The sequence below is a fragment of the Eurosta solidaginis genome, chromosome 2 (genome assembly GCF_040869045.1).
Source record: "Eurosta solidaginis isolate ZX-2024a chromosome 2, ASM4086904v1, whole genome shotgun sequence".
Taxonomy (NCBI): Eukaryota; Metazoa; Arthropoda; class Insecta; order Diptera; family Tephritidae; genus Eurosta; species Eurosta solidaginis.
Window position 1 is genome coordinate 74809931 of NC_090320.1, and position 25678 is coordinate 74835608.

A 25678-nucleotide genomic window follows, 5' to 3' on the forward strand; every position below is an offset into this window, starting at 1 on the left:
AATCCTGTGTCGCATCGTACAATACGAGTGTTTTGGTCCAGAAATACAACAGTTGAAGGATAGCAAAGAGGTCACTCGCAACAGTTCGCTACGCCAGCTATCACCGTACATCGATGATGAAGGAACGCTTCGAGTTTGCGGACGCATTGACGCAGCCAGCTGGCTCCCAATAAGTGCCAGACGCCCGATTATTCTGCCACCTAATCACGTTTTCACCAGGCTGGTCGTAGCGCATCACCACAATCTAATGCGCCACCAAAACATCGAAGCCACAATTTGCGCTATTCGTCAAACGTACTGGGTTCCTCGCCTACGGGCCTTGTTACGTAGTGTTATCGTTAATTGTCAACTGTGTCGTCTCAGGACAGCCACGCCAGTCCCACCACTAATGGGGCAATTGCCCGTCGATAGGCTCACTGCATACGTAAGGCCTTTTAGTTACACAGGCCTCGATTATTTTGGCCCGCTCAACGTACGAGTTCGCCGAAGCACCGAAAAGAGATGGGTGGCCCTCTTCACTTGCCTCACTGTACGAGCTGTCCACTTGGAACTGGCCCAAGATCTGAGCACAGACTCGTGTATAATAGCTATTCGCAATTTCATCAACCGCCGCGGGGTGCCAGTGCGGATTAGGTCCGATAACGGCAAGAATTTCGTGGGCGCCGATAACGAAGCAAAACGTTTCCATGAGGTTTTCGATTGCCAGCGGGTGCAAAGTGAGCTGGCGCAAAGAGGAGTCGATTGGGTGTTCAATACACCCTGTAATCCCGCCGAAGGTGGTGCCTGGGAAAGACTAGTGCAGTCGGTCAAGCGAGTACTGCACCACACACTCAAAGAAGTAGCGCCGCGTGAGCACACTTTAAACTGCTTCCTCATCGAAGCAGAAAGCATTGTCAATTCCCGTCCACTTACCCATTTGCCAATCTCTGTTGAACAAGAGCAACCGTTAACACCGAACGATTTTCTGTTGGGATCTCCGAGCACAGCGCAGACTCCAGGTGTAGCCGATGTAACAAATGGTATGTGCGTCTTGCGCCAACAGTGGCGTGTTGCCCGACAATTAAGGGATCATTTTTGGAAGCGCTGGATCTCGGAGTATCTCCCAACATTAACAAGAAGAGTTAAGTGGTGCGAAAGGACAACACCTATAAAGGAAGGTGATCTGGTTTTTATATGTGACCCAAATGTGCCACGGAGAGAATGGTGTCGTGGAAAAGTTGAGCAACTGTATCCTGGACCAGACGGAGTAATAAGGCGAGCAGATATTCTTACCTCTGCTGGAATCAAAAGACGTGCCGTTTCCAAGCTTGCCATCTTGGACGTTGAAGTTGGTGAACCGGATCGCTTCACGGGGGCCGGGATGTCACGGCACGCCCTTACATCTAATTAGCCAGCGTTAATGGGTTAATCTTCAATACCGAAATATGCCTGCACATCTCTATTTCATTTCATTTGTACATACATATGCATACATGCAGTCGAAAGCAGTTATGTATATGCACCTTTCATGTTATTTTTTGTATACTCTGTTGTTTGTTGTTGTCTAAATTTGTATTGAATTTTTAAACCGTAATGCGTCATTCTCCTTTGTTGCTTATGTGCATAATCGGGTGAGCTTTTTCGGCAAACCGCTGCGCATTAGAACGATAGGTTTCTATCATTTTTGGCAGCATACAAATTTTTGTTAGCTGTCGTCAACCAAGGGAGAAGGATCACACTGCGGTAAGTAGTTGCTTTCGTTATATTGTTCGTTTTATAATTTATGTCGTTTTATAGAAATAAACCATTCCATTCCATTTCATCCATCCATTCAATTTAATTCCAATAAATGTACTTTGCCACATTAGCCTGTCTTTATTATTGGTTAAATTCGCAAGCGAGGACGACGGCTAACAATATCCTCTAACGGGAGTCCAAGGGAACTTGCTGTTTCAACAGGGGTGGACCATAAGGAAAGGGGTGTTAGAGGCGTTGGTTCCACATTACAATTAAGGAGATGGTTGGTGTCATGTGGGGACACATTGCAAGCGGGGCATACATTTTGTATGTCGGGGTTGATTCTGGATAGGTAAGAGTTTAACCTGTTACAGTATCCAGAACGAAGTTGAGCTAGAGTGACTCGCTTTTCTGTGGGGAGTACGCGATCTTCTGCAAGTTTTGGGTACTGTTCTTTGAGTACTGGATTCACCGGGCAATTCCTAGCATAAAGGTCCGCCGCCTGTTTGCGGGGCAGCATTTTGGCAGGCCTGTATTTTCTTCCAGTGAGTAACCTTTAGGCTTGGCGACCATATCGGAGACGCGTACCATGCAAACGTCTATTTATATTTATCCCAAGTACTGCCGATTTATCGAATTATATTAAATGTTTGTTACAGCTCTGGATTTTCGTTACTAGTATTCGTGCTAGTGCATGCTCTCCAAGATGTAGATCCTGATCGAAAGTCACACCCAAAATTTTAAGGTGTAAGACAGGCGGTAGGGTAATGTCATATGGTCGACATTTGGCGCGGCCATGTTTTAAATAAGATCACCGATGATTTGGTTGGTTACAATATCAGGTTTCGCGAGGCGACAAAACTGGAGAGATTGGGGAGATAGCTGTTTATTTTATTACAAAGCTCATCGGTGTAGGAAACAAATAGCATAGGCGTAGAAGCAATAGTGACTCCTGGTGGTAAAGGTAGCTATTGATATGTAGAAGTTAAGCAGAAGTTTGAATATGAGTTTTTTTTAAGTTATTGCAAAAAAAACGTTTAGGATTTTTAATATCTTATCAGGTACCTTCGTACATGTTTCTAAGAATGAAGAATAAAATCTATTCAAACTTCGCTACACTTTAACATACAATAATTTACCCCATTTTGACACAACTATCATTTTTTTGTTTTATTAAATTTTATAAAATGTGTCTTCCTCTACAGTTCAATTTACTTATTAGATGGTAAAAATGGCTTCGCATTATCTCCATCAGCAACTGTGACAAGGTGGCCACAGCGTGACTCGGAGCGTCTCTTCAATAGCTCTCTAGTGGTGATGGTGACAGAAGAGAAACCCAACTGTTTATAAATGTTACACTTCAAAAAGAATCAAAATATCTGTCATTGCGTCTATGGCTCAAATACCCACAGTATATGTATGAATCGAAAGCACCTGATTGTCTGCCTAACGGATAGTATACATAATTAAATCGAAAATATTGCACCAAACGAACTAGGTCTGAATACTGAAACAGTACACATATTCAAAATCGATGAAAAGGCTGTGATGATGGTAAAGGGTGAGTTGTTGAATACCATACGAAAACCACTTTAACCCATCTATATATTTGCATTACAGCTAAAGCTTTACAAACAGCAAAAATTGCTGGCGCCAAGCAATTGGAAAAGGCAGTGAAGCATTCATCACACTGTACGGATGGTGCAAAGTTAGAAACTGCTGTTGTAACTGCTGCCACCGACACAACGGTCATCTCTACATCGCCGAGTAGCGGCTCGTCCGACTATCTATCGAAGACAGTATAATCATATCTTTTGCCAACAGAGGTTAGCGATGTGCTTGCACAGGAAAAGATTCCAATTGAACCCAATTAAGAGAGTTTATTTATTATTAAAGTGCTTACTTTTCTTTATATCAACAGTATTAATTTAAGTTGCATTTTCATGTACATATATAATAAGGGATGTGATACGATTGCTGTCAAAACTAGATTTGAAACCAATCAATACTCCTGCTATGGGTTACAGAATTATTGCTTGAATGATTAGATTTAGAACAATAATAAGTCTGACTCAATTACTAGTCGTACATTTTTAAGTTCATCAATTACGACAGCAATCGGATTCCACGACACCTTTGAATATTCTTGATCTGAAAAAAGAGTAAACAACCATGGAAACAACTCAAATTTTACATTAATATAACACACTTCTGAATTGTCCAAATATAAAGTTAGCTGCTGCAGCAATATAGCTCCAAGCAATTAATATATTTTTTATGTTATTATTAAAGTACTTACTTTTTTTTATATGAACTGTATTAATTTAAGTTACAATTTCATGTACATATATAATAAAGTATGTCGTGGCACGATTGCTGTTGGAATTAGATTTGAAACCAATCAATACTTCTGCTAAGGGTTGCAGAATTATTGCTTGAATGGTTAGATTTAGAACAATAATAAGTCTGACTCAATTACTAGTCGTATATTTTTAAGTTCACCAATTACGACAGCAATCTGATTCCACGACACCTTTGAATATTCTTGATCTGAAAAAAAAGTAAACCTAATCTGAATTTCTACTAAGCTTTAAGTTGTAGATTTAAATTGATTCAAATAATTGGAGTTTTTTCTAAAGCTTAAAATTATTTTCTGCTCGCTTAGAAAAGATTTCAATTGGAAAACAAAAAACAATTAAGCGAGTTTATTTATCATTAAAGTACTTGCTTCTTTTTTATATGAACTGTATTAATATAAGATCCAATTTCATATACATATATAATAATATTGAAAATAAATATTGAAAATTCAATTTTTTGGTTCATATTTTAATCATATGGCTGCTCCAGGTAAAGTAAATCTGCAGGTAAAATTCATGTTATATGGCGGTTATATAAATGGTAAAACCGCAGTAACATTGATTGTCAAATGACTCGAAAACGTAGAGTGAAATGACGGAGAATATGACCGCCATTTGACGAGCATTGTGACGTGTGTGAGCAGCACAGTACTATGCTCACATCCTATAGGTGGGAGCGGAATGCATGATCACATTAATAGGAACGAAACGGAAAATTTGGTCACAAAACCTAATCACGCCATGCAAATATGACTATGAATATAACCGCTGGGAAAAGTCACAATGACCGTAAAATGAATAGTAAAATGACGTGGAGCGTTTTTGCAGGGATGCATTGTGAATCAAACTACCCTACAAGAAACGCTGATAGTTTTACTAATACACTCACACTTGTAATTGACAATGCTGATCCTGCGATGACGTAAACATTGATACTCAAATTTATGTATGTTCCTTTGTTCGCTCACGCATGTCCGCATGTTCCCAACGACAGCCTATAATCATGAAAAAGGACTGAAACTGGGAAGGCTTCGCACACCTGGTACAGAACAAAAGAACATACAGCAGATACCATAATGCATGTGAGACAGATACATAATTCTCAACGGAATTTTATGTATGCGAGAACAGATTATCCGATTTAATCATGTTGTCACTACTGACTGTCATATGACAATCAAATGATTATCACGGTTGTTTTGTTATTTTTTAAATTCAGCCATTTTCAACCGACGAAAACCATAAAAAAAATAAGTTTAAAAAATGAAAAAGAGAGCATTTCAAAGCTCCATGCTAAAAGAAAAAAAAATCGAAAATAATATTAAAAAATACCAAAAGCTGGCGGAATGTATGGGGCGCACTCAAAAAATTGATACGCGAAAAATAATAGTGGTTAGTGGTGATTCATTTTTAAATGTGTTTCCGCATGAGGAAAGCGCTCTTCTGTTGTTTTATTATTTTCTGAATTTAAATTAAACATTTTGAACTCGAATTCTTATAAAACTATTTATTTTAAAGAAATAAGAAACGCGTATGCTTTTATCACGTACAAAATTAAAAACGTAATGAAATAAAGTAAATAAAAACAAAAAGCATTGTTTCATTTTTGGTGGAATATAACAATGGTCATTTATGATAGTATAACAGTCAAACCTGATATCTACAGTAAACTATCATTTATGACACTTTTTGATAGTTAGAGTGTCAGCACTGATCCAGGAAAAGGAATGAGAGTGAGCAGTACGGCTATATACTTAATCAGTAGGCCATGTTGGTGTATAAGAAGGAGACAAAAACTCACACGTACACAGTTGTTTACATCACATTTGCGCAAGTCCCCTTAAGTTTGTGATAGAAAGTTTGTATGAGGCGCTGATCGTTAGGTTGACATTGCTGACAATCAGATGATAGTCATATGATAGTCAGTGTTCTTGTAGGGTAAGTGTGATATCTTCTGCATAGAAGTCAAAATTCCAAAGTGATTGGATCACCTGATTTGTAATTGACTATCGCTGTCTCATTTTGTATCTCTTTCTATCACCCGCTGAAGATAGCCGGCCCTATGCGCCGCCATATTGAACACCCTGTCAAAACGCTAAAAAGTAGCCATATTGAACATCCTGTCAGGCACTTGACAGATAAGATATCACACTTAGTTTGATTCACAATGACTATATGCCCAGCAAAAATCTAGTGACCAAAGATGGCGACCAACAACAAAATATCCCACATTGTTCCACAATTGTTAGTATGGCAGAATGAGATGGCCTAATTGAAATGCCCGATACATATATGCTTGCCTTTTCTTACATGCTATGTACCCTCAAATACGTCACAAAAATTTTCTGCGAAACAGCCATTCCGTTTACCATAGTTGCACGCAACATCAATTGATAATCTTCCAAAAATTGTATGCATAAATTGTACAGATAATTTGCAAGCAGCATATAATTTCAAACAAGTAAATTGTACAGATAATTTGCAGGCAGCATATAATTTCAAACAAGTAGCTCGTCTTTCAGATGAAGAATTTAAGAAATTGTCGGCTACGCAGAAAGTGGAGACAAAATTAATTTATGCTTCTGCTGAGACTTCTAATGCTTTGCAGGTAAGTTTGCTAAGGAATTTCTTTCTTGCAAAAAAATCTATAATCAAAAAACAATATTTATGTGATCAAATGAAAATATAGACAACAAACTAGCATTTGCAGCATTAACTGCTTATGAAAAGGTGTTAGAAGAATTAGAATGAGTTGAAAATTTGAAGTGAATTTGCTAACACAAAGAAAAGAAAAAAGTGAAAATAATAGAAATAAAACTTGAAAGTTGTAAATTGGGTTGGCATTGACAGATTGACTGTTGTATCATCGGCAACAACGCAGGTAAAGTAGAGCTATGGAATGGAAAGTAACTTCAATAATAAATGAAAAAAGCAACAACCAAAGTAGTGCGTAAAATTCAATATTGGAGTTAATCTTATTGTTCTTTGGTGCAGACGGTATGGATGAGTAAGTGGTTGAAGTACTAGCGCTGGTCGTGGCTGCCGACTGTCCCACACCCCAAAATCTTGGGTGTGACAAATCCAGAGCAGTAAACAAATCCTCTAATCCCTTGCTGGCAGTACTTTGGGAAAAGAAAAAGAAACGCTCATTACCACATACAAAGCAATTGGCCAGCCGATTGCATGCTACGCGTCCCCTCTATGGTCGCCAAGCCTAAAAACTACTCACTGGAAGAAGCTACAGGCCTGCCAAAATACTGCTCTCAGAACCGCCACGGGCTATCTTCTTATGTCCCCAGAACACCATCTACAGATTCACTTGGGCAAATCATAAGAGTGGTATTCATGTAAAATTTTCAGTTGTTTCCATTGTTTCAAATATATAATTTGATTAAATCATAGGGTAATTCTTTACTTTTTTTTTGATCAAAAATATTTAAATATCATACCCCAAGATGGCAGCGATTTAGTTTAGCACCCCCCGATTTCTGGGTTGAACTTGATATCAAATTAAAGAGGGAGTTCTCCCGATCACAAATATATATATATATTTTAAAGTGCGCAAACTTATAGTTTAAAAGTATATAGTAATCCCTTTAGATATTCAGATTTCATGGAATCTCAACATATATTTTCAATTCACAATCTCATCAATTAGTTTCTTGGCTCGGATATTGTTGTATCCAGTGTAGAGTTAGATAATTCAAGGTTGAAGGGAGGCACGATTGTTTGAGGGACATGGTTTATAATTTATTCAAGTCCATAAAGTTGAGTCTAAAAAAATCAAAAAATTTAGAAACAAGTTTTTTCAATTTCAAAAGTTTTTCTAAGCAGGGTCGCCCCTACACAGTGATTTGGCTAACATTTACATTTTTTTATTCAATATTTAGGCAAGCATATACTTTGGAAAAGGTTAAGTATATCAGCAGTGGAAGCAGAATTTTTACGCTCGCGTGTTTGGGTCCGCGCTATTTTTGTGTTTCTGAACGTGTCCTATATCAGGTAAGAAATATGAAGAGAAGAACGTTTTATAACCTTTGCAGTCAGGAAAATCAAGAATTTAAGCGCAGTGTAGCCGAATACGCCAATATTTCAAAATTTGCTCGGGCAGATGCTGATTTTAATGCAGTTGCGACAGATGTGTGGGACACCACCTCCGAAAGCTCTTTCTGCCGTCAGGAATCTTCTGAATGTGCAACAGATGCTGAGAATACGTTCGACAGCTTCCCTTCTGAACTTTCGACTGCAGAAAAATTGTATTATATAAAGTCATGGGCCATGCGACATAATATTACCCAAGAAGCATTAAATGATCTCGTTCGGACCTTATTAATTATTGGGGTGAAAAATCTGCCGCTGTCGGCACAGACAATTCTTGAAACACCCAAAAATAGTGTGGAAGTACAGAATATTCTCGGTGGTGAGTTTGCATACTATGGCATTCAGTCCTACTTCGAGTCAAGGTTGTTTCTAAAAAACGCTACACAAGTATTAATAGATGTGGGAATTGATGGTCTCAAACCATTTGAAAGTTCGAAGAGAGTGCTATGGCCGATTCTAGGATCAATTGTCGGTAATGCAATTGAGCGTCCTTTTTTGATTGCGTGTTTTTCAGGAAAACAAAAACCAACAAACGCAAACGGTTTTTTGAAAGACTTCGCGGAGGAAGTTAGTCTATTAAGGATAAATGGCTTGAAAGTAGGCTCATTCCCCGATTTGAAACGGTTTGATGTTCATCTATTTATATGCGATTCACCCGCACGAGCTTTTATTTCTGGAGTACAAGGACATAGCGGAAAACACAGTTGTCCTAAGTGTTGCCAGGTGGGATACCTATACGTTATCATACAAGATTGTCATTCTCAAAACAGATATGTGAGTTGCGAACCGACTTATCCTTTAAGAACAGACTTGACAAGGAACACCATAACTTACAACAACAAAGTGTGCTTGAGGCAGCAAACTTTCGTATGGTATCCCAATTCCCCCTAGATCCAATGCATCTTGTTGATCTAGGCGTGACAAAAAAACTGCTTCAGCAATTGGTTAACAAGGGAAACATTGCTGAAATGAATACAAGGTTTGACTATATATCTTCCTACGTCCCTTCAGAATTCGGAAGAGTTTGCAGAAATTTAGAAGAAAATAAAAACTGGAAATCAACAGAGTACAGACAGTTTTTACTTTATTCTGGGATATTTGTTTTAAAAGGTTGCGTTGATGATAATTTGTATTATCATTTCCTTCCTTTACATGCCAGCATACGAATCCTTTCTTGTGGAACATTTTGCGAAACCGAAACCAATGTTGTACAAGAAATGTTAGACGAGTTTGTCAACCTCTTTGGTGAAATTTACGGTGACGATTTAATTAGCTTTAACATCCACATGTTTATTGCATTTGCCTGCGTTTGCCAGAGATAATGGGACTTTGGATCAATTCTCTGCATACAAATTTGAAAATTTTATGCAATTCCTGAAAAAGTTGATAAAAAAGCCCAATCAAATTTTGCAGCAACTTTATTTTCGCCTTCAGGAGAGAAAATGCCTAGAAATAAAAAAACATCAAAATATGGTTCTCTTATTATTGATCCAAAAAAAGAGAAGGATTCATATTTCTTTAGTAAGGGGACAGGTCCAATAAAAATAATAGAAACAATAAACGAATCGGGAAAGGACGTGGTAGTAGCGAACGCATTTCTTAAAGTCGATAATTATTACGAAGCACCACTTGAGTCACTTTCAGCCCTTGGTATATTGGTTGGAAGTAGGTTGGATGAAATGAGACTTGAAATTTCCTGGGAAGATATTGAACATAAGTATTTTTGTATTCCTTTTGAAAATAAATATCTTCTCATACCCTTACTTCATAACCTTTTTCACAAATTTTCTAACTAATATTCTTATATTATCGCTTGCTCCAATTTGATGACATGCGGAGGTCCACACCAAAACGTAACATTTCCAAAATGTTTATTTTGGAAAATATATATATATATTATATTCGTAAGAAGCTTTCCTAAGGCATCAATGGTAAAATTACTTTATCAATTTACTCGAATTCACATATGAATGAAATGTTACGTTTTGGCGAGTGTAGTATGCTTTATTATTTTTTATTAATATGAATAGTCACATACATAATATCTTCTTGATGTAATAATTCAAAAATTACAAAGTTCAAAGTAACTTAAACACAAAGTTAAATAAAAATAATAACCCTACAGTGAGGACCTCCTCATATATTTTCAAACAAATTACTATAAATGCTACTCGTAATTGTATTTCTTTTTTTTCATGGAGAACATATGATCAGAAAGAATGGCGAGCCAGGACATATTTGAAGAAGACATAGATATGTATACCTCTACTTCGAATAGGAAAAGCAACGCCTTTTTAAATATTTCCAGCTCTACTACCAACCAAACATTCAAGGGTATGGTAGATGTATTTCCCTCCGCTCCCAATGCAACGGACCCCTATTTCGTGGATGTAGCACAACACAGCGAACCGTTTCCATCTCAATTGTATGCAAATAACGCCAATTTGCATAGTTCGTCTGGCTCTACAGCCAACCAACTAAGAATTAAAAAGGTAAAGCTGGTGAAGGGCAAATTTGGTCGATGAATTTGCTTCGAATTATATTGCAACAAACCCCCATGTCGTGGATGTAGCACAACACAGCGAACCGTTTCCATCTAAATTATATGCAAAGAACGCCAATCTCCGTCATCCGTCTAGCGCCACAACCAGCGAACCATATACGCCAAAATTCCGAAGGTTTAACTTGTCAAAGGGCTTCAATGCAACAAATGCGCATTTGGTCGATGTAGCACTACACAGCGAACCGTTTCCATCTAGCTCAAAAGCTATAAACAACAATTTCAATAATTCGTCCAGCTCTAGTACCAACCGAACACACAACAAATTGATTGATTTACTTCCCTCCAATTCCGATTCAGCAAACGCCGATTTCATCGATGTAGCACAACACAGCGCGTCCTTTCACTCTTCCTTAAATACAACGAGTACCGTTTTGAATAATGCGGCTACTTCCTTAACCAACGAAGGAACATTCCCTACAACAAACGAAAATATAATGGCAATACTACAAACAATATTACAGAAGCATATCGACCTGGAATTTAGATTGACTAAGATTGAAGAAAAGGTGCGTAGTGAAATATTGAACTGTTATTTGTGAAACCCTAGCATTGTAGCCGCAATACCTTGATTCTCTTTAATTATTATTTATGCTATCATTTCAGCTTCCAGAATTGGCAGAAGTCATGGCTATCTATAAGGTCATGCGTGACTCAAAAGTTCTGATTAAGAAAACGCACAAAATAGTATGCCGTATCAGCGGAGAAACGGAAAATGATACTCACACCGAACTCTCTATCGTTATGCCACTAACATCGCTGGATTCAGTTTATGACATTGAGAAAAAGTTGGACTCAGATGATTATCAAGAATCAATGGTATTTTTGAATATTTTTAATTGTGTTTCATAACTTAAATTGGTGGTTTTCATTTAGAAATCATATATCTTTATGCTGAAAGGTGCATTATCAGACATTATTGGAGTAATGAGAAAACTTTTCTCTGACAACGTTCTTTTCAATTTTAACTGGGACGGAGTACAGGGCAAACGATCTGTATCTAAACTGAAACTCGTGAACGGCGTACTTTTTGGTAGTGTAATTTAAATTGCTTTAAAATGTTATTACTAACATTGTCCATTCCTATTAATTTAGACGTTTTCAAACTGCAAGAGAGGATCAACTTCGAAGACAGCATGAGACGGTGTTTAACGCTGAGCCACAACCGGCATAAACAAAGGCGGTATCTGATCAATAAATCCAGCTCTGCAACAGCATAAACCTACCTACAACAAACGAACAAGACACACTGAAATAATCTTGATTAAAAATTATAGAAGAACCTAATAATTCTTTTTTTCCTACGTTCCTATTATAAGCTTTTTATGCTCTTATTAAAATAATATTCAACAATCTCTTAAAGTTTGCAAAGATTTTTAAAGCAATTTAAATGCAATGTATAACAAAAAAGTATTTTGACTATAAATATTTGTGATGAACTTACCTGAAATAATTCAAAGTTTTTTCCTACGTTACTAAGCTTTTTATGCTCTAATTAAAATAATATTCAACAATCGCACAAAGTTTGCAAAGAATTTTAAAGCAATTTAATTGCAACGAATTTGTCAGTAATTTTTAACCAAAAATTTATAAACTAGATGTATAAGAAAAAAGTATTTTGAATATAAATATTTGTGATGAACTTAACTGAAATAATTCTAAGTTTTTTCCTACGTTACTAAGCTTTTTATGCTCTAATTAAAATAAAATTCAACAATCGCACAAAGTTTGCGAAGATTTTTAAAGCAATTTAAATGCAATGTATAAGAAAAAAGTATTTTGAATATAAATATTTGTGATGAACTTAACTGAAATAATTCTAAGTTTTTTCCTACGTTACTAAGCTTTTTATGCTCTAATTAAAATAATACTCGAATTTCAGAACCTGCCTGAATATTCAACAATCGCACAAAGTTTGCAAAGATTTTTAAAGCAATCTAATTGCAACGAATTTGTCAATAATCTTTAACCAAAATTTATAAAATAGATGTATAACAAAAAAATATTTTGAATATAAATAATTGCTGATGAATTTAACTGACAGTACCAATACCATCAACTAAATAGTCCTTATAAATATTGTAATCACATAATTCAAAACAAAAAATTACTATGAGTACCTACGTTTATTATTGCAAAATCACGAAGAAAGAAAATTGCATGAAGTACATTCAATCTAAAATTATGCCACAGAATGCATATATTGCATTTTAAACTAAAAAATATGAAAACTTCAGATCGGTATTTAAGTGTAAATCGATCCATGAAAGCATCGTGAAATAACTTTTTTTTGGTAGTTAACGTTATCGTTTAGCCTGGTTTTGTTACCAATTTTGTTATTTTCGTGGTAAAAATCAACATTCAACACAAATCTTCTCTGATTATGAGTTGAAATACTTTTTGGTTTAGGTTGTGATATGTAAAATTACATATTTTTGTACACAGTTCTAAAATGTAAAGGGAAAAAATTTATATTTGTGTATTAATTGAATTATTAAAAAGATATTGTTATATTAATGATATAGAGAAGCGCCAATACGAATGTAAGTGGTTTCAAACCACTGGTAGGCAATTCACCAATTTAACTGTCAAAAAAATGTTAAATTGTTCATTTTATGTAAAAAAAATTTGAAAGTTGCAATTGAAGTTCTGAAAGCTCGGAAATTTCAATTGAAGTTCAAATAATTACAATTGAAGTTCACAATTTTCAATAGAAGTTCAGTAAATTATAATTGAAGCTCAGGAATTTCAACTGCAGTTCATCAAATTACAACTGAAGTTCAGAAAATAACAATTTAAGTTCAATTATAATTTTCTGAACTACAAACAGAAATTCTGAACTTCAATTTTAATTTTCTGAACTACAAATTGAAATTCTGAGCTTGAGTTTAATTTTCTGAACTTGAATTGAAATTTTTGAACTTCAATTGTAACTTTCGAACCTCAATTGCAGCTTTCTGAACTAAAATAAAAAAGTTATAGCATTAAAATTGGCGAATTACAAGTCAACTTACCCAAATTGTGAATTGCCTACTCACGATTTGATGGTTTACTGCAACAAATAGTTCTGTTAGTTCTTTTCTTTTGTTTTCTATATCATTAATTAATTCATTTAAGTTTCCCTTAACTTTGTATGCATACAATCGCATACAATCGCATACAATAAAATTTGTATTTATGGGTCACCAACAAGACTGAAAAACTATTCCTTAAGACTTATAGTTAATAATTTATAACTATTATAAATAATGTAATATATTGTAAAAATGTTTAATAAAAGAAATGTTAATAGATTTGAATTAAAGAAATATTTTATTTATATAGCAGTATAATCCAAGTAAAAAAACGGTCATAACACTAGTCAAAAGACGGTCATATTAACGTAAAAATACTCGTAAAGTTACAGGTATATAACTCAAAAAATGATTGCCAGAACGTGAATGTAAGAACAGTACAGCACTATAGTTTGTTTACTTTTCGATAACCTAAAACCGTATATGTGTGAGCAGTATGGACAATCACATAAATAGGTACGACGGAATGGACTGGTCACAAATGTTACTGCTGCCCTGTACAAATGCTACTTAGCGATTTACGTGTTCCATCGACACAGCTGTTAGTCATTTTCCTAGTCAATTTACGGGCACATTTTTGCTGGGTGGTTGGCTCATCTGTACAATAACAAAATATGTCTGTTCAAATTGTAAAAATCTGTGTATTGGTGTTGGTGCGAATGGTATGGAATGGAAACATAAAATTTAGCAGTTTTTATATGTGTAAGAAAATGTTGCCAATGTGTTGGTTTCATTTTGAGTTTGCCATCTCCTTCTGACAATCCCATCTACCATGCAATGAAATAAATAAAATCAGCTGATGAGATGAGGCAACCATATAATTGAGCCATGGTAGTGACTGAGATGCGCTCTCGTTATTGGTTTACAAACCGTTGCGCTCAGACGCTGAGTTGTTGTTGTGTAGATAAGGTAGCGAGGGTGGGGCCGTGTGTAGAAGTGCACGAAAGTGGGGAAAGCTTCTGACCGGCATTCACCTTAAACTGGCCAGAGCGATTCTTTTGCATGCGGTTAAAGCAGCTCACTACTGCCGGTCGCTTGCGGCCAAGTATCCTCTGGGTAGCCGCTAAACATCCGTTTAGCGGTGAGCTAATGTGAGAAGGCGACAACCTGGCTAGGCCACTCTGACATAATCAGTTTAAGGGCTAGCCGGGGGAGATCTTATCGGCAGCGTCTGTACACCTCTAGGTGCGGCTTCAAGCGGGCGTCTGTCTTGGAGCAAGCGGCTCGCTATATAAACGTGCCAAGTAATATTTTCACCCCCGCTGAGCGGGTTGTGCGCTGGGCTTGGGACCCGCCACGTAAAACCATACTCCAATGAAATATAACAACAAGCCTCGGATAAATACACTCTCTATTAATGACGACCATGGCAAACGTTTGAAGGACAATGAATTGAGGGCATGCACCTGACTTTGCCGGTGGTCGAAAGATGGTGATATCCAGCACGAGGTTCATGTATAAAAAGATACATCAAGCTACATGGCTGTCTCCTGATCGAAATACTTGCAATCAGATCGATCACGTTGTGATAGACGGACGGCATGCCTCCAGTGTTTTAGATGTGCGCACGATCCGAAGACCTAACATCGACTCGGACCATTATCTCGTTGCAGCCAAAATACGCACCCGCCTCAACGCGGCTAAAACCAAGGAACAAAAAACACAAGGAAAGCTAGACGTCGAAAAGCTTCAATCACAACAGACTGCCAATGATTTCGCAACTCGACTCTCACACCTGCTCTCTGAGAGCACAACTCATCCTGAAGGAATACAAGAGCAGTGGGAGCATATCTCCAAAGCACTTCGTACTGCCGCCGAGGAAAAAATTGGTTACCGGCGGCCACGAAAAAACAACTGGTACGATGAAGAATGCCGCGTTGCAACCGAAAGAAAAGACGCTACATACAGGGCTACGTTAAAAGCGAGCGCGACAAGAGGAGTGTGTGAACGCTATCGTGAGTTGAAAAGGGAAGCGAGACGCCTTTTCAGGAAGAAAAAGGCAGAACCAGAAAGGCGTGAGTGCGAGGAGCTTGAGCTGCTAGCCACCACGAATAACGCCCGAAAATTCTACCAAAAAATACGGCGACAGACGGAAGGTTTTAAGGCCGGGGCAAACTCCTGTAGGAATGAAAACGGTGACCTTGTAACTGATGTCCAGAGAGTGCTTAGATTATGGAGGGAATACTACTCTGCTCTCCTAAATGGATGCAGCAATTCACCGCGCAGAGATGAAGAACCCGATCCCGCAATCGATGATGATGGAATATACCCCCCCGCCCGATTATGACGAAGTTAGAATAGCAATAACCAGATTGAAAAACAACAAGGCCGTGGGCGCTGATGGATTTCCTGCGGAGCTATTCAAGTTCGGCGGCGAGGAGCTGGTAAGGCGCATGCAGCAGCTTCTTAGCAAAATATGGGCGGACGAAAGCATGCCCGACGGTTGGAATCTAAGTGTTCTTTGCCCAGTCCACAAGAAGGGGGATACTGCAAAATGCACCAACTATCGTGGAATCAGCCTTCTTAATATCGCATATAAGGTCCTTTCAAGTGTATTGTGCGAAAGATTGAAGCCCACCGTGAACCGGCTGATTGGACCTTATCAGTGCGGTTTCAGACCTGGTAAAGCTACCATCGACCAGATTTTCACAATGCGCCAAATCTTGGAAAAAAAACCCGTGAAAAGAGAATCGACACACATCACCTCTTCGTCGACTTTAAAGCCGCCTTCGACAGTACGAAAAGCAGCTGCCTATATGCCGCTATGTCTGAATTTGGTTTCCCCGCAAAACTTATACGGCTGTGCAAAATGACGCTGAGCAACACCATCAGCTCAGTCAGAATTGGGAAGGACCTCTCCGAGCCGTTCGAAACTAAACGAGGTTTCAGACAGGGTGACCCCCTATCGTGCGATTTCTTTAATTTGATGCTGGAGAAAATTATACTAGCTGCAGAACTTAACCGCACTGGAACAATATATTATAAAAGCGTGCAATTACTGGCATATGCTGATGACATTGATATCGTCGGCCTAGACACCCGCGCTGTTAGTTCTGATTAGTCCAAACTAGAAAAAGAAGCAGTAAAGATGGGTTTGATGGTGAATGAGGACAAAACGAAGTACCTGCTGTCATCGAGCAAAGAGTCAGCGCGTATGCGCCTTGGAAACCACGCTACTGTTGGCAGCCATAATTTCGAAATAGTAAACGACTTCGTTTATTTGGGAACCAGCATCAACACTAGCAACAACATCAGCACTGAAATCCAGCGAAGAATCAATCTTGCCAATAAATGCTACTTTGGACTAGGTAGGCAATTGAAAAGTAAAGTCCTCTCTCGGCGAACGAAAATCATACTCTACAAGTCACTTATCGTACCCGTCCTGCTATATGGGGCAGAAGCATGGACCATGACAACAGCAGATGAAGCGGCTTTGGGAGTGTTCGAGAGAAAAGTTCTTCGAAAGATTTATGGACCTCTACGCGTTGGCGATGGCGAGTACCGAAGAAGATTTAATGATGAGCTGTACGAGCTATACGCAGACATCAACATAGTCCAGCGAATTAAAACGCAGCGGCTGCGCTGGCTAGGCCATGTTATGCGAATGAAAGATGATGCTCCGGCCAAGAAAGTGTTTCTATCGGAACCCGCCTGTGGAAGCAGAGGTAGAGGGCGGCCCCCACTCCATTGGAAGGACCAGATGGAAAACGATTTAAACTCCCTTGGTGTGACCAATTGGCGCCGGTTGGCGGAGCGAAGGAGCGACTGGCGCGCCTTGTTGGACGGCCATAACCGTTTAGACGGTTAAGCGCCAATTAAGTAAGTAAGATAAGGTAGGCAAGCGAGTGACTTAAAACGAAAGAACTATACAGATTTGTTTTCTTGACAAAGAGCTCGGTTGAATGTCTCTTAATTCACGAACAACAAACCTGATCTTTTGATTTTACCAGTTTTATTTCTTTCAGTGTATACATTTTGTTATGATTAAACAATATATTGTTTAATTTTTGAGCTGAAGGCCAATTTAAATAAAAACACAACTTTTTGTATTATAGTTGTATAATTTATTCTTGTCGATATTTCGGCTTTATTATTCGGGACTAGGGGTATAAAAAAACAAACCATTAGAACGTATTCATCACAATGTTCACGTATATACACATAATAAGCGAGTTACTCATGTTCGACCGACTAAATTAGCAATGGACAAAAATCTGTGCTGAAGGTACAAAAAGCGAAAGCATGAAAAATAAACAAATGTACAAAATACCGCAAATGTAAACAAATTTTCAAGAACAGTATCATAGCGGAATGATGCAAGGTGGCAGCATAGTGACATACCTACAAACATAAATAAAAATTCCATGTACTTTTTTTTTGTAAATTCGATGGACAAATGTCAAAATCGTACTGCACCGGAAGTTGATGTATCAAATAAAATAAAAAAAGTTTATAATCAGCTGTTCCATGCTGCCACCTTGTATCATTGCGCCATGGTAAGTATAAACAAAAATTTTACAATAATAAAATACATGTAACAATAAGACATAACTTAGTATGTATATCAACCCCCTTTTGATTAGTAGTTGTCTTGAAGTGTGCTGGATCCTGAATATTCTTATTTAAGTGAGCGCGGTGTATGTTGTTGTTGTTTCAAAATCAATTTGCGATAAGCACTCGCACAGTGGGCAGTGTCCATTTTAAAATTAATTCGTTTTTCACTAGGAGTGTTCAATATATGTAGCATTTCTAAGGTGTAGCGTTTTTGGTAATGTTTTTCCTTCTCCAATATATTTACGTTCTCAAAATCAGGGTGATGTCTTGTATCTTTGCAGTGGGCAGATAGGGCCCTCTTATTTCCTGAAAAACTGTTCCTTAATTTTATGTTTGACCTGTGAGCGGAAATCCTTGTCATGAGCTTGAGTTTTGTTGTCCCCACATATACCTTCTCGCATACGCGAGACCCGTCGCCGTTGCATGGGATTCGATAAACTACATCAGATTTCTCGAACTTGGGGATCTTATCCTTTATATTATTAAAAACTTGCCTTAGTATATTTTTGTACGTGAACCCTAGATTATAGCTATCTTTGTCGTATAGATTGGAGCTCTTGATCCTCTCCGATAATCCTGGTATACCTCTAGTCCCAAAGATGGCTTTAGAATAAAGCCGAAATATCGACAAGAATAAATTATACAACTATAATTCAAAAAGTTGTGTTTTTATTTACATTGGCCTTCAGCTCAAAAATTAAACAATATATTATTTTTAATATAAAGGCTATTAATTCTTATCAAAATGTTAAGATTAAACTATACTTTATTTTGTTCAGATATAGATATAATACCAGGCACAATACATTCATCAATTAGCAAAATGATATCAACGGCTATTCGATGCTGATAATTCTTATATAGCTTTGTCTATATCTATCTCGATTCCTTTATGTAATTGGCTACAACTATTACCTTTATTCAAGTACAAACTACTCATAAGAATTATCTGGACCACGACCCGAATATCATTTATCTAGACCAATATCCCTAGAGTTATAAGGTTTAACAAATAATTAGAGAGATATTTTGACCGGGGTTTGAACCCCACACTCTCTTGCAAAAACGTCCAAATATTCCCATTTAAAAATAAAAAAATTATGGGTAGTAAGCAATAAGGTTATTTTATTTATGACTTTGTATTGTAATGAATTTTAGGGATTTCCTGATAATTATGCAACAAAAAGTAAATTTTACAGTAGAAGGTTTTTTGTAATTATCTTATGACAAAAAATAACTACTATCATGAAATTTGGTATGTGTATAAAATATTTCTTGAGCCTACAATTAAGACTTCGGTTTTTGACCACACTGTACTGAAAGTCTTGTTATCTGTACTTATGTTTTTTTGCTGTCATGTTGACTCACTTTCCAAACACTATTTTGTTGGTTACCTTAAATTTTAAGTTATTCATTTATATTTTTCAGATTACATAGGGGCACATTAAAGGCGTATTTATTGTAATTTTTTAGTGCATACATACATTTGAAATTAACGGAAACTTATACAATTCCAAATTTTAACACAATATATTAAACAGTATTGTTGTAAACAAAATAGTTCAGTCATCTTCGTCTGTCTCAGGCAATGTATCTATTATCTTTCCAGTATGGGATAAGCTAATATATTCATAGTGAAATTGTTGTGGTATGATATTCTTTTCGCAAAGAGCGTTTAGGTCGTTATATTTTGAAGATGAAATGTGTAAGAAGTGATCGTACAAGGTAACAGGACCCTTACTAAGTATGAGAACCATAGTGTAGTTAAACCAATGGAGACTTTTTTTCGAAGATAGCGTAACGCAAAGACGTAAATGATATTTTAACTGAAGCTGGAAGCAAAGCTTGAGAAAAGGTTTCCCAATCGTTAAAATCCGATTGAAATGCATGTATAATTTTCTGGTATAGTTCTTGCGTTCGAAATAATTGTATACCATTCACTTGGAGCCCAAACATTTCTATCGCGAATAAATGACTCAATAGTAATATGTATGGAGTCCACGGGCATCATGGTATGCCCAGGCAACAGGTAAGTTAATTTAATATGTTTTATGTTAGCAGCCTTCTCTAAGAAATATATTATCATTGCTTGCATAGCTCTGTTCCTGTTCTGCCCCACCCAACTATCACAATATAGACTTATATCAGAATGAGTCCCCCTTTCATCCACGATATTTAAGTATTAAAAAATTGCACTGGAAATTTCGTTACATCCACGTTTTCCATCCGATTCACCCCATAAAAAGCAATAACCGTTTCTTGTGCCGTTTTTGTAAACGCTTTCATTATAAAAAGCATATTTTCTTGAATAGAAAAGGTTTACGCTTTTTCCGTGTGGTGTATTCAATACTTTTTGAAGGTCGAAGCTGGCGCAGATATACGTCCCATTCTCTTTGCTTTTTCTTTGGTCATCTAAGAAAATTTCTTTTGATTTATCTCTGTCCCGTATGTGCATTTTATGTTCCTCAGTTTGTTGTAAACGGTTTTGTGCTTCTCTGTCCGAATTCTTATACTTTTCACAAATAATGCATTTGTCCTTTTTTGGCAAAAACAAGCCTATATGGTATTCATTTTCGAAAATGGTACGAAAAACTCCTAGGGATAACTTAACTTGCTCCTAATTTGTATTTATCAAGTGCTGCGTGTAACACCTATACAAAGTTGACACGTTTCGAACGTACTGTGGAAGATATAACTTAGTACTTTTGTTCCTACAATAGTGGAAAGGAACTGCTGGTAGGTGTTCAATGAATGATCTCAAAAGAGCCACATTTATTTCGTCAGACTTATTATGAGGAGGAGGTCTTTTTTTGGTCAGGCAAGAGGTATTTGAAGAGTTATGTTTTTTTCTAACACATATTAACGTGTTTTGGGAAATATTAAGTGTTTTCAGTAAAAACTGCTGGCAAACTTTAAAACGCTTTTCGTTATAGGTAATGAAATATGCATAGCTCCACTGTTTTTTAAGGCTATCTGATGTTCTCCTTTGAACGCATTTCCGGGTGAAGCACGATAGAAGCCAATCTCTTTGTTGTATCTTGTTGCCTAAGCCCCAAAAGTGTTCATTTAGCACCAACCGATCTTGCTCACTAAGCTTTTCACAACACTTATTTCCACACTTTTTACCTACGCAGGGATTTGGTTTAACTTCATACAGCTTTCGTTTTTTACCCCGAAGTCTTTTAGGAAGTTTTCGTTTCTTCTTGTACCCTCTTGTTCCAATGCATATCTCGTTTTCTAATTCCCCAGAATATGTCTTTTCAGACTCAGTATCGCTATATGGCACCAGTGACTTATTCTTGATCGTTCATTGGTATAAAAACACTGTTTTGTTATTTTATTTTAAAGATAATATAAAATAATTAATCACCTTATTTTGTAAAAGCTCCATATTAAAATAACAAAACAATTTTATTGGATTTCACGAACTTAAGCAGAAATGATTTGTATCAAACTAAAATATATATTTTTGTTTTCAGCCACATTTTTTTCTTTTTGCAAAATGGTTGCTTAAATCATGCAGTATAATTGCAACAAGTACTTTTGCGAACAATATAAATATACACGATAAAAGTGAAAATAAACATTACTCGTAAGATAGCACAGAGAAGCACTTTTGAGGTAAGTAGAAATTTGCGGCCACAAAAAAAGTAAACAAACCTCAAAATTCACTTACACTAAAATTTCTTTTTGATTTAGCTTGATAGCGGTACTATTCTCTATTTTAAAAAATTTGTGAGATGATTCAAATCCTGCCAAAGAGTATATATTTGTTAAGCTGGAGTCATTGGTGCCGTATGTCGTATCGCTGTATCCGTATCCCTAACGTAATCAGCTGTTTATCGTTACGACGGTAAACCAAAACCCAATTGGTTGGCTACGATACGGTTACGACTTTAGCGGCACCAATAATCGATTGCATTGATTCTCATAAGGTTGGTCGAATCAGCTGTTAAAAGGTTACCGATACGGTTACCGATAAATCACCAATGTCTCCAGCTTTACGAGGCGTCACTCGATACTTTTGTTGTTGCCAAAGCAAATTACTCGATGTTTTCTCAAGGTAGTCGTTGGTTTTTTTGTCAGATGTATTTATAAAAACGCCTTCTATACATTTTCGTGGGGTATTTGTGTTTATTTTATTGATTGTATTAAATTATGTAATTAATTCTCTTTCCAAAAATTGTAATTATGCAAAGTCACTTCACCGCATAAATATATAGGATGCAGTTAAAAAAAACTAAACAAAACATGACAGGGTTACTTTGGCAACAACAAAAGTATCGAGTGACGCCCCTTAACAAATATATACCCTTTGATCATGCAAAACTATCGGTTTTCAGCAAAAAACTAATATCTGTATTTTTGTTGGTTACACTTAAATTGCGGGAAGGGCTCGATATGTTAGCAAGTATTTTTGTTGTATAGGGAGTATGTGAATAACACTGGTTCGCGAAATTTTGTATGTGAATGGGCAAGGCGTAATAAACTTCAATTGCCAAGTCTGAAGTTCCTTCATATTTACAAACGCAACATCTTGGTTGATTGTGGCGATGTTATTGGAATGCATAAGCTTGTGTTAAACGCATCTATATGAAAAATGTCATTGTATCGTGGCCTTGATGTGTGAGGAATATTCTGCGTTGCCTTGTACATAAGCGTGACTGCTTGCATAAGTGTGGCTGGTTGCTGTTTTTGTTGCTGTGATTATTTACTAACAGCACAGTGATGCCAACATTCGCCACAGTATTAGGGTTGCTAGATTTTTATTTCGGGTTCCCGGGAAAACCCTCAAATTTGAGCCAAATTCCCGGAATTTTTTAAAATTTCCCGGGACGTTTGAAAAATAAGAAACACCTATATATTTGTATGGGTTGCTCATTTCAGCGAAATAGTTTTTAGATAGAATTAAACTTTTTAAACTCATTTATTTATAACAAATTTTTTTATGAAACAGGCTAATAATTAATAGGTTTCGCATGTTTAATGGGTAAGGCTTTTTCAACTGAGCACCGTTTTCACCAAAGTCAATATTTTGCGATGATATTTGGTCAGCGCCGAGTCTTGTGGTCGAGAAGCACACTGTGTGAATTTTGTTGCAAAATTCTGCATGGCTTTTTTTTTTAAATTGGCGATTAAATATTTTTGGATGGTTTTGGGAAGTTAATTGTTTAGCCGAAAGTAAGCGTCCAAGTGGGGTAATTTTTTAGGTATAGATTCAAAAGACATTAAAGTACAGGGCAAAATTATTTTTTTTTGCAAAAATTGTTTTTGTTGTTGGTTTGCAATAAATTTTCTATAAATAATTGAATATTTAAACAATTTCCCCGCCTTGCAGACGGAAATTTTAAAGACCAGCTTATGTAAAAACCATTTCTGGGATAATCTACGAAAAAAATGCTTGGGATCTGACATAGTTTGAAAACATTGCTTTGTTTTGCGAAACCTTTAGTACTAAAAATTTTGTTTTCAATAAGAAAAAAAATAAAAATAGAGTTATTAATAATTATTTTGTTTGCATTATTGGTAAACAAAATGCCGAATCCAAATCACTGGTGAACCCTTGTCAAAAAAATAACCATAATACAGTATATACAAATTTAGTGCGAATAAGTGATGAAAATGTTAAATTTAGCGAACTAGCCGGACAATACGTGAGTCGAACGTGTAGAAAATATTTATACAACGGAAAATTACATTCGTCTCCTAATGGAAATACTGGTCATACCCTGTGCAAAGGTTATAATGATTTTGTATGTCACGTAAATAAATTCCACTGTTGAAGACGGTTCGCAAAATATCGTTGAAAATCCTATAGGTCTCCAAACCATCGAGAGCAGATCCAGAAAAAGTAGGATCAAGTGTCATCAGTAGTTCGGCTTATTTTTCAGATTTTTTTTCACTGTCGTCCATAGGATTTTCCACAATATCTTCCGAACCGTCTTCAGTGGAATTTATTTACGTGACATAAAAAATAATTATAACCTTTGCACAGGGTATGACCGGTATTTCCATTAGGAGACGAATATATTTTCCGTCGTGCTTAAATCAAACTGACTTGTCGTGCCTCAACTGTTGCCGCTTTTATACTATCCGGTTACATCGCCGACATATTTCTAGGCGCTTCTATTTCCAGAATTTACTAGTTAGTTATCAGCTATAAATTTCTCAGCTATAACTAAAGATGCACGATTTTATAGTTTCTCTCATACCCCATGCGCGTGTATATGTGAGTGATACTTGCACAAATGAATGCATACTTTTGGGAGTATCTCAGATATATGCAAGTGTTTGTGCGTTGCTCACCGCTGCTTGTATGGACATATGTGTAGACATAATGATTAATTTGGTTATGTGCATACAAGTCACTGCTCAGTATTGGCTCAGAGATGATAGTTTCCCTTAGTGTTGCTATTATTCGTCACACTGCCCTCCAGCTATGTCTGATCGTCCCGATCAAACAAATCTCTCGATCTGAACGCTGCCAGCATCTCCAAATGAACCACCCTTCTATTTCATGGATTCCCAATGGTTTGTATACGGTAGATAGTATCACTGATCTTCTTCACAACTTTGTACGGGCCTTCCCAACTGCGCCGAAATTTGGATACAACAACTTTCCGCAGGTGAGGGTTGTATAGCAGCACCAAATCTCCTTCCGAATTAAAGTTCTTGCCGTACCTGTGTTTCATCTTACTACTCATTACCCTGGGCCGTTCCCTTACACTTTGTTCTTTGGCCAATGAAGAACTACTTCGCAGAGATTGATCTTGACGGATTGACTGCATCGTCTTGACGTTTCACAACAGTAGTGCGCGCTGGCTTGAAACCACACTTGCATTCTTTCTGAAAAATTCTTTCAGTCGTTTCAGTGCGTTCATTAGGGTTTGTCAATGCCCGTGTTTTTCTCGCAGGTACCTTCGCTTTTGACTTGTTTGGCCCATTCGTTCCATCAACCTTTACCTTTGACTTTCGTGGTCTTTGTCGACTCTTCTCCACCAGTACTCGATTATTGCTGAACCCTTTTTCCAAACTGAAGTTAAGTGGCACATCCTTGTTTTTATAGCGCATAATCTTTCTCCGCATATCGATCCTGATGTCATGGTCAACTCAGAAGTCCACTCCCAATATGACTTCATGAACGGGCTCCGCCACAACGAATTTGTGTAGAACCATGACCTTCCCAATTAAGACTTCACAGATCACTTCTTCCACGACTTGGTTATACTCGCCAGTGACCGTACGAAACCTTGCTCCAGGTAATGGCTTTGCTCTCCTGTTGACCAAATTAGATCGAATTAAGGATTGAGATG

At 37.0% G+C, this 25678-nt stretch overlaps 2 protein-coding genes across 5 annotated transcripts in view; one reads left to right on the plus strand and one right to left on the minus strand.

Moving 5' to 3' along the window:
• The window catches only part of LOC137239934 (lipase member H-A), a 230065-nt gene that overhangs the window by 87593 nt on the left and 116794 nt on the right, over window positions 1–25678 (minus strand). The window lies entirely within an intron of this gene.
• Window positions 6446–12541, plus strand: LOC137239072 (uncharacterized). The gene is made up of 7 exons (XM_067763987.1): window positions 6446–6684; window positions 7967–8900; window positions 8948–9156; window positions 10685–11246; window positions 11344–11556; window positions 11614–11770; window positions 11833–12541. The coding sequence occupies exons 1-7, from the start codon at window positions 6653–6655 to the stop codon at window positions 11955–11957; spliced, it is 2232 nt and encodes a 743-aa protein (XP_067620088.1). The 5' UTR covers window positions 6446–6652; the 3' UTR covers window positions 11958–12541.